This window comes from Loxodonta africana, chromosome 12, assembly GCF_030014295.1.
Source record: "Loxodonta africana isolate mLoxAfr1 chromosome 12, mLoxAfr1.hap2, whole genome shotgun sequence".
Lineage (NCBI taxonomy): Eukaryota > Metazoa > Chordata > Mammalia > Proboscidea > Elephantidae > Loxodonta > Loxodonta africana.
The window spans coordinates 90,812,419-90,822,666 of record NC_087353.1 but is presented as its reverse complement, the minus strand read 5'-3'; the positions used below and the strand labels follow the sequence as shown (position 1 = coordinate 90,822,666).

The 10,248-nt window shown below is 54.0% G+C and overlaps 1 protein-coding gene across 1 annotated transcript in view; it reads right to left on the bottom strand.

Moving 5' to 3' along the window:
- Window positions 1-1,196: 1,196 nt before the first annotated feature.
- The window catches only part of FAM20C (FAM20C golgi associated secretory pathway kinase), a 56,567-nt gene continuing 47,515 nt past the window's right edge, over window positions 1,197-10,248 (bottom strand). The window contains exons 5-10 of the mRNA XM_064295932.1: window positions 10,022-10,137; window positions 5,542-5,722; window positions 4,743-4,852; window positions 4,396-4,477; window positions 2,766-2,825; window positions 1,197-2,177 (exon numbers count right to left, since the gene is read on the bottom strand). Coding sequence (XP_064152002.1) covers window positions 1,919-2,177; window positions 2,766-2,825; window positions 4,396-4,477; window positions 4,743-4,852; window positions 5,542-5,722; window positions 10,022-10,137 — 808 coding nt within the window. The 3' untranslated portion in view covers window positions 1,197-1,918. The remainder of the gene's footprint in view (window positions 2,178-2,765; window positions 2,826-4,395; window positions 4,478-4,742; window positions 4,853-5,541; window positions 5,723-10,021; window positions 10,138-10,248) is intronic.

Genomic DNA, 10,248 nt, shown 5'->3' with positions numbered 1-10,248 from the left:
AAACGGCACAAGAGAGCAGATCAGGTATAATACAGGGAGGGAGCTGGTTGTGGGCGTGTTGGGGAGCCTGAGGTAACAGAACTAGATGAGGAATGTGGAAAAGGCAAGTTGAGGCCGTTGTCCTGGGCCAAGGGTGGAAGTTGGGGTGAATGCTAAGGTACGTAAACAGGGTGGCAACTCTTTGGGGGTCATTTTATCAATCCAGCTGTGACAAGATATGGAAGTTCCAGCTGTGGCCTGCCTGCAGCTTGCTGGGGCCGGGGGCGCTTGGGGCCCAGGGAGGGATTCTTCTCCCTTCTGAGAGCACAGTACTGGCCTGGCTGCTCCAGGGACTTAAACCCACTTAGGGCCAAGGAACTGCCCTTCACTGAGCCTCAGTCTCCCCATTTGTAACAGAAGAAAAATAAAAACTACTGTGCTTTTCATTTTACAGACATTAATGACCTCCGTCAAGCCCTGGCACCCACAATGGTCACTGGACGACAGATTACTGTCACTGCAGCAGTAGAGGGTGGACAAACGGCAACACGAAAGAAACACCCAGAAAAGGTGGGGTCCTGCCAAGCCTGTGAGCTATGGCTGCCCAGTACTCTCCACATCCCACAGGGGGACTGTCTTACTCAAAGTCCTGAAGTGTGGGGAGCCCCTCAGGCACCCTTGTTCCCCTGCAAGGGGACCAGCATGGCACCAGCACACCATAGGTGTTTTTACAGGCTTGGGAGGGTGTCTGGGAGCCCCTGATGCAGGGCCCCTGGTGGGGGTGCAGGCCCTGTGCTCAGTGTTGGAGAAGAGCATTGTGGGTGGGGTCTTGGCAGCTCCCAAACCACCGCTTCCAGCGGCCCTGAGCTAGCAGCCCCTAAGCCTGGCCCAGTCTCTGAAGTCCCGGCCCCCATTGGGTAAACATCAGAGGGCACGCGATACCAGGTCGCACAGGATGCCAGCCTCTGGGCCTGGGTGTGGCCACAGGGTCTCCGCCCAGTCTTCACAGAGCGCCACATCCGGAGCAGCCGATGGGCTGCCCTCCATCCCCCACACCCACTCCCAGCTCTGGAGAGCTCAGAACTGACTCCAAACTGCTTCCCGCCTCCTGAGCCCTGTTTACCCAGAGGCTCCCGGCTCCCGGCCACATCTTCGTCCAAGACTGGATTTTTGGAAATCATGTTGCGGGGTGGCAGGCAAGTGCCCAGACCCTGAAGTCGGCCCACGGATTTGTCGTACCTTTATTGCACATTTACCACATTGCAAAACACCCCACAGGATGCTGCAAAGGCCACCCTACTGCTGTGGTTCACAGCAGCCCCACGCGTGGGCCTGTTTACACTGAAATGCCTAAGCAGAGTCAGAGAGTTGGAGGTGAGGCCACGGCGCGGGGGGCGCTCCCAGGCACTGCTGGGCATCGGTGAAAGAGCTGGTGGTTGGCGTCACTCTGAGAAACTGTACTGAGTGTCTACCTGCCTGCACCCAGTCCGTGGCATCCTCCTGAGGCCTCTCCAGCCATCAGACGAGCCTTGTGGCACTCCGAGTGCTGAGGCCGGGAAGGCAGGAGGAAAGGAGTCTTTATCTTTAACCAGGCCCAGCACCCAGGGGTGCTCTTCATGTGGAAGTCCCCGGAGCCAGCGGAGGGAGTGACTCCTGGGTAAATAGTGGGCAATCCATGGCCTGTGTGTCTCTTATATACAGATAACCACTTATAAATACAAAATAGTAAATAAAAGGGTGGGTGCCGCGGCCACCTCCACCTTTGTCCGTGAGCACAGACATCAGCCTGTCCTTCCTGCTGGACCCCTTGGAGTAGGTTGCCTCTGACTCCAGAATGATCCACACGCCTCTGAATTCACTGAATTCACCAAGCGGCTCGCAGCCTCTGCAGGAAGACCCTCCTGCTCAGTCCCCGGCGGCCGGCGCGGCGGGCGGGTCACTACCTCGTGGCAGTGGTGGTGGCCGCCACGTGGTCGGAGCCCAGGTCATCCTCCACCACACTGCGGAGCCCGTCCTTCTCCACGCAGTCCCCCACGGCCCGCAGCACCAGGCGCAGCCTCCGGTCTAATGCGTCCAGGTGCAGAGGGTAGAGCACTGGCGCCACCCGGTCGTTCTGCATAGACTCGGCCATCAGGAGGCTCAGCTTGTACTCCTCCTTGGCAAGGAGCTGCAGCCGCAGGTAGGTGGATCTCCTGATTCTGGGGGGCGGGGGGCGGGAGGGAGGTCAGGCCTCTGCAAGGGGGTTGAGGACGGGGCGGGGGGTGGTCCCGGCTGCTGGAAGCTGGGCTTAGGACCAGATGCTCATCAGCGCTTAGCTCTGGGCCCCTGCTCCCGAGTGGGAGTGGAGGAGGGTCAGCTGTGCTGGGCAGCAGGGGGAATACAGGCAAAGTTGGTGCCCAGGAACTGTCCTTCTCAGCCCAGCACGTCTGCCTGGGCAGGTGGAAGCTCTGACATGTGCCCTCAGAGAAGGACAAATGCCTGCTCCCCGACTCTGAGAGCTAGGGGGAGCAGGGTCTTTGTACCCACCCACCCCTGACCTGCTCTAAGCTAGCAACTCACCCTGGGCCTCAGTATCAGCATCTGTGAAGTGGGGACAAGGCTTTGTTTCCAGGGTGGTAGGTCATGGAATGTGGTGAGAAAGGGCCCTGAGCCCCCCTGGTGGTGACGGGCACAGGCACACGTGGGTCATAGTGCTTGTCGGGTTCAGGGCTGGGGACCCTGTCACCTCTGCATTTTGGTCTGGCAGGGCGGGCCTGTGGGGAGGGGCCGGGCTGTGTGGTCTGTACCTGCAGCACTGCTGTAAAGGCACCAGGATGGACAGCTCATCATGGGAGTGCTTCCCAAACCTGCAGAGAAGGCAGGCGGTCAGGGCACACACAGAGGACACGTGTGCAAGGGACACACAGAGGACATGTGTGCCAGGGACACGCAGAGGACATGTGTGCCAGGGACATGTGGAGGACACCTGTGTGAGGGACACACACAGAGGATACGTGTGTGAGAGACATGCAGAGGACATGTGTGCGAGGGACATGCAGAGAACACATGTGTGAGGGACACACAGAAGACGTGTGAGGGACACAAGCAGAGGACATATGTGTGAGGGACACAGAAGACACATGTGTGAGGGACACAAGCAGGAGACATGTGTGCCAAGGACACATACAGAGGACATGAGTACGAGAGGCACAGAGAGGACATGCATGTGAGGGGTACATGCAGAGGACATATGTGTGAGGGGCACATGCAGAGGACATGTACGTGAGGGACACACATGTGAGAGGAACATGCATGTGAGGGACACACAGAGGACAAACATGTGAAGGGAACATGCAGAGGACGTGTGTGAGGGACACACCTGTGAGGGGAACATGCAGAGGACATGCATGCGAGGGACACATGCAGAGGACACCTAGGTGAGGGGAACATGCAGAGGACAAGTGTGTGAAGGACACACATGTGAGGGGAACATGCAGAGGACACGCATGTGAGGGACACACAGAGGACACACGTAAGAGGAACATGCAGAGGACATGCATGTGAGGGACACATAGAGGACACCTAGATGAGGGGAACATGCAGAGGACATGTGTGTGAAGGACCACAGAGGGCACACATGTGAGGGGAACATGGAGAGGACATGCATGCACGTGTGTGAGGGACATACAGAGGACATGTGTGCAAGGGACATGCAGAGGACATGTGCATGAGGGACACACAGAAGATGTGTGAGAGACACAAGCAGAGGACATGTGTGCCAAGGACACATACAGAGGACATGAGTGTGAGAGGCACAGAGAGGACACGCATGTGAGGGGCACATGCAGAGGACATATGTGTGAGGAGCACATGCAGAGAACATGTATGTGAGGGACACACATGTGAGAAGAACATGGAGAGGACATGCATGTGAGGGACACACAGAGTTTATACATGTGAAGGGAACATGCAGAGGACATGTGTGTGAGGGACACAGGCAGAGGACACCTGTGTGAAGGGCATGCAGAGAACACACATGCAAGGGGCACATGCAGAGGGCACACATTTAAGGGTGCACACAGATGACAGGCATGTGAGGGGCACACACAGAGGACACACGTGTGAGGGGAACACACAGGACAGACATGTGAGGGGCACATGCAGAGGACATGCATGTGAGGGCCACATGCAGAGGACACTCATGAGGGGCACACACAGGATGCGTGTGTGCAGGACACACACAGAGGGCACATATGTATAGATATGTCACGAGTGGGACAGAGGCTCAGTGAGCAGCATGCAGCGTGGGCCCGGGTGACAGGTAGGAGTATTTGTCAAAAGTCAACTGGGGCAGGGGGTGGGTGTGGCCAGCCTCTCCAGGGGTCAGGAAATCAGTGTGGCCAGGCTCTCTGGGGTCGGGAAATCAGTGTGGCTCACCCTCTACCATTGTCCAAGTGGATGATGAATGTCTCGTTCCCAAACTTCTCAAAGGTCTCATAGTGGTGGCGGTCCATGTTTCCTGGGGAGGGAACAAACCAGGGAGTTGTGGCGTGTCCAAAACCTGGCTGTGCCATTTGGACATCCTGCCCCTGCACAGAGCAGGACGCCTTCCCCTCCACCTCAGTTGCCACAATAAGAGAAGATGGCTCCGAGGCCCCTGCGTAGCCCCCTGCCTGCTGCCTGGGAATGCTGGAGGGCAGAACCCTCCCTCCCGGGGTTCCCAAATCCCCCACTGGCAGTCAGAGGCACTGGGCGGCCAAGCCCCAGCCCACACCCAGACGTACCCATGAGGAAGTCAAAGATGGTCATGTCCATGAGGTCTAGGATGCGGTGGGGGCTGTCATAGGGTGGTGTCTGCTTCACCTCCTCACAGTAGTCAGGGTCCACCTCCCACCTGTGGGGGGCCAGCGTAAGCAAGGGCTTCCAGCTCCTCCTCTGTGCAGGCGGGGGCTCAGGCCAAATTCTGGGGGCGCCTGGCCACATGGGGCCCAGAGCCAGTAGATTCACGCTGCAGCTGAAGGACTCAGTCCCCAGATAAACATGCATTAACAGCGGTACAAGGCCACATTAACAAGAGCACAGGGTGGGGAGATGATGGGGCTACCCCATTCTGCCCTAGGCTGGCCACACCTGGAGGCACCCATCTGCTCTGGGCCTGCTAGGAAACAGGCCTGGGGCCATGCTCATGGTGCCTACTGTCCTGTGGCTGAAGGAACAGAAGACGTTTCTGCCGCTTGAGGGATGAGCAAGCAGGGAGTGTTTGGTGTCATGGGACTCTGAGGAGCATGAGTTCAAGTCTCAGAGAGGGAGGAAGCTCTTCCTAGGGGGCTAATCAGGAAACGGTGTCTCACACATGCTGGTGTTGGAGGGAATTGTTTGCGCCTCTTCTCTGCCCCTTTCCACCCATGTAGCCACTGAGGAGGCTGGCACTCCGAAGCCTGGTTCCCAAAGGAGCCCGCTCTCACTCGCATCCACCTCCTCGCCACATCCCCACCCTTCCCCCATCCCTCCCTCCTCTCACTCCCTCTCATCCTCCTTCCCCTCCCCCCGACAGCTGGGGTCCACCCAGCACCCCGCACTCACTCGGCCTTCTTGCGCTTGTGGTAGGAGCGCCGCCAGGGGTTCCTCCATGTCTTCCTCTTGGCCAGCGACAGGTCGGGCAGGAAGGCGGCCAGTGAGCCCTCGATCTGGTCGGGCTTCCCGCACAGGGCGTGCTCGGTGGAGCAGTAGTAGGAGCATTCACCATAGAAGCAGATGTTGTTGGCTGGGCACAGGACAGGGTCCGTTAGAGGGGCCCGCTCGGGGACAGGGCTGTGGGCCCACCCAGAGTGCCCCACCCAGGCCGGGCTCTCCTCTGGCACATCCCATGGGCAGGCCCCTGACCTCTGACCCTTGAACAGAAATGGAGCCTCAGAGGGGTGGCAAATTGGCTGAGGTCATCTGGCTACTAGGAGATAGAGCTGGACTGGACCCCAGGTTCTTTCTACTCATCCTCAAAATTATGGGACCAGAGTTGCATGCCACCCTGAGCCCCTCTAGAGTCAAGGTTCAGTAGCTTAAAAAAACCCATTCCCCCTCCTGCCCCAGCCGTGCTGTCGTGGTAGGGGGCTCTGGCTGGGAGACAGACCCCTGGGCCTGGCTGGTTATCTCCTGATGACCGGGGCCCTGAGGCAGTTCAACTCATGTCATATTCACCAAAGGAGTTCGCAGTCTCACTTTTTTATTTGCTTGATGGGCAAACCCTTAAAGCCTAATATCTAAAAGCCAATTGCCATCAAGTCAATCCCAACTCATGATGACGCCATGCATGTCAGAGTAGAACTGTGCTCCATAGGGTTTTCAGTGGCTGATTTTTTGGAAATAGATCACCAGGCCTTTCTTCCAAGCTGCCTCTGGGTGGACATGAACCTCCAATCTTTAACGTAGCAGCAGACATGACTCACAAAACCTCCCACTGACCCCAACGACAGCCTCCCAAACAAAGGGCTTCCTCCCCTCATCTGCACACCACCCTGAGCCCCTCTGGGTGCTCCTCAGCCTCCAGGGCCCGGACTTGTCAGACTCTCCATGAAATCAAAAGTAAGCTCTGTGGGGCCTGGGCTCCTAAACCATCCAGAGTTTCAGCTTCTGGAATGAGGAGAGGCCAGGGGGCAGCCAGGCCAGGTGCCCCTTTCACAGAGGAGCAAGCTAAGGCCAGGAGTGAGGAGGGGGCTGGCCCTGGCCAGGCCTGAGCATCGGAGCTAGGCTGGACCCCGGGCCCAGCCCCCACCACCGGCACAGGAACCCAGCCATCCTAACAGGCTTCGAATGATCCACTCTTCCCCCTCCCCACTTCACTGTGCCATCCCAAAGCTGAGGCTGCACGGGGACTGTCAGCAAGATCACAGGAAGATGCGTCGCTGTCGTCTGCAAGGGACGCAGTGTGATCAAGGACAACGTGGCCCTGACCAAGGCACCGGCTCCATTTTCAGGAGGAAAATCTTTATCTGATCACTCATTGGCTTGAGCCACGAAATCCGTCAGCTACAATAGCCATGCTGTCCCTGCAGAAGCTGGCTCTAGATGGTATCATGTTAAAAGGGAAAAAACACAGGGGCCCATGCCTTTCCCCATCAGAGACCCAAATCCAGTTTTTAATGAACATCCAAGGTAAGCTAAAGGGGCTCGTAAGGCAACCTGTCTCCCCCTTACCAGCTGTGTGACCTTCCCCTCTCTAAGCCTCAGTGCCCTTGTCTGTAAAATGGGGCTAACAGCAGTGCCTGCTTTGTGGGTTGAGTATCAAACACTGTGATCCATATGGAGACAGAAACATGACTGTGCCAAGGAGGTAGCCGGTCAAGGTCAATGTGGAGAGGAGTGGGCTTTGGGGAAGAGAGGGGTCACTGTCCTTTTCACTTTAATAATAATAATAGTAAAGAGAGCCAGGAGAAAGCCAGGGCAAGGGTCACACCCAGGAGAGAACCTACCCTTCCAGCCCTCATCCGGGAACTTGGGGTGAAACTAAAATAAAGGACTGGCCAGCTCTGCCTGAGCTGTGGGAGCCTGGTCACCACACGGAGCCGGTAAACGTGCAGTTTTCTGTGAGGACCAAAGAGGCCGCCTCCGCAGTGTGGCTCTACAGCCTGCGATAATTCTTTTCCCTGAGAACTTCAGGGGGTGACCCAACTGGCAGGTGACTCCTACAATGAAGACATTTGCAAGACTCTGCCAACCTGAGTGCCTCAAAAATGTGGGCAGAAAAACTGGATGCAAACAAGACATCCTTCAGTGGGTGAATGGGTAAACAAACTGCGGTCCGTTCATACAATGGACTGTTATTCAGTCATAAGAAGAAATGAATTCTCAAGCCAGGAAAAGACATGGAGGAAGCTTAAATGCAAATTACTAAGTGAAAGAAGCCAGTGTGAAAAAGCCAATACCGTGTGATACCAACTCTGTGACATTCTGGAAAATGCAAAACTATAGAGACAGTGAAAAGATCAGTGGTTGCCAGGGGTTCAGGGGGAGGAGGGAGGGATGAATAAGTGGAGTACAGGGCATTTTTAGGGCAGTGAAACTATCGTGCATGATGCTGTGATGGTGGGCACGTGACATTCTACATTTGTCAAAAGCTATAGAACTATACTAAACAAAGAGTGAACCCTAATGTAAACGATGAGCTTTAGTCAATAACGTGTCAATATCTGTTCATCAGCTCCAACAAATGGACCACAGGAATGCAAGATGTTAATAATAGGGGAAACGATGTCCAGGGGGTGAGGGAGTATATGGGAACTCTCTGCACAATTTTTCTGTAAAATCTAAAAAATAAAGTCTATATACTAAAAACTGCTTTAAAAAATGTTAATGGGAAGAAGCTAAGCATCTAAGTTCAGCTCTTTCTCAGCTGCACAAGAGAAGGGTAAACAAAGAGGAGTAAAAAGTGTGGCTGAAGCATTCTTATAAGTGCAAGACTGGACAATCAGATGGGTATCCTCATGTGGGTGTCCACGCCTGGTGTGGTCCCAGTGACCTGGGCCAGGTCATTTCATTCCACTCTACCAGGCATCACTGGACCACTCAAGCATCTCCCAAGAATGGAATGTAAATGACAAAAGTCCTGGAGAGGAATAAAGAGCTTCCCTACAATTCAGACAAAGTGAGCAAGGAGTGCTACACAGTAGCTCTACCCAGTGCCTGGTACAAAGAAGGTGCTCCCTAGCATTTGCCCAGCAAGTGAATGAAGAAAGGAGAGACAGACGTATAAGTGGAGCCTCCAAATGCTAGTTCTGAAACAACCTGGGGCAGATAATGAAACAGAATATGACTTATAGTTATGGATACATTTAAGACCTTTAATATAAAGTCAGAAAAGTTTTTCTTTTTTTATATAAATTTCAGAACCTCATGTATACATTGTACATCTAAAACGGGGGAAGAAGCCCTGGTGGCACACTGGTTAAGTGCTTGGCTGCTAACCAAAAGGTTGGTGGTTCAAACTCACCAGTCTCTCTGCAGGAGAAAGATGCAGCAGTCTGCTTCCAAAAAGATTTACAGCCTTGGAAACCCTATGGGGTAGTTCTAGTATGCCCTGTAGTGCTGCTATGAGTTGGGGAACTGACTCTATGACAACAGGTTTTGGTTTAGTACGTGGGGTGTCCTGTGCTAACTCTCAACAGGAACAGCGGAACCTGCTGCTCCTATCAAGTCACTCAGCACTTAGTTGAGGAAGGGAAGGCTGCATGGACCCTACAACTGTGTAAGGGTCTTATGGGGGTATTTTTAAACCCAAGGAGAAGTTCAGAGAATAGAGGTCTCCCCAGGCTGGGCAACCTGAAGAAGACTCCCTGGAAAGACTGGGAGTTTCCAAAAATGAATTCATTTGGCCTTTTAAAATTAAGAAATGGTAGAAATAACCTCTGTGCCCAACGATAGGGGATTGGTTAAATGATAACAGTATAACCATTTTGGCATGATGTAGATTTACATACACTGATGTGCAAGGAGGCACGCTGTGTATTGGTAAGTGAAAACATCAGTTTGAAGAACAGTAGTGTTATGGATTAAATTGTGCCCCCCCAAAAAAGATATGTGGAAGTTCTAACCCCTGTACCTGCGCACGTGATCCTGTTTGGAAATAGTAGGCTTTGTTATGTTACTGAGGTTATACTGGAGCGGGGTGGGCCCTAAACCTAACCCTTTCTGGAGGTGTCTTATAAAGAGGGAGAACAGACTCACACACGCACACACAGGGGAGGACAGATACCTTGTGAAGATACAAGCAGCCAAGGACTGCTGGGTGCTACTGACAAAAAAGGGCCCTTCCTCTTCAGAGCTGAAACCCTGAATTCGTACTTCCAGCATCCAGAGCTGTGAGAAATTAAAAGTCTGTTCCTTAAAGCCACCCACTTGTGGTGATTTTTGTTATGGCAGCCCCAGGTAACTAAGACAAGCATAGAATGATTTTTGTTGTTGTTGTTGTTGTTGTTGTTGTTGTTAAAAAACAGTAACTAAAGCTCATGGCTATTGTGTGTTTGGAAAGCTACCTGACAGTGGGGCTGCCCCCCACCAGGTACATGCTTACCTGGTGAGATGAAGAAGGTTCTCCACAATTTCTTGTCTCGCGTGATGTCCCTGATTTCCTTGGTCATGTTGATCAACCTGCCCGCCACAGGAGGGACGCGTCGAAAATCCAGGATCCTGGCCAGAAAGCAATGGGGAAATGAGTCTGTGGTGTGTGTGGATCTGCTTCACACCTCAAGCAACCGCTCCACAGATCTGAGGAGCTCTGAGAGCCAGAACTCTGCCTCC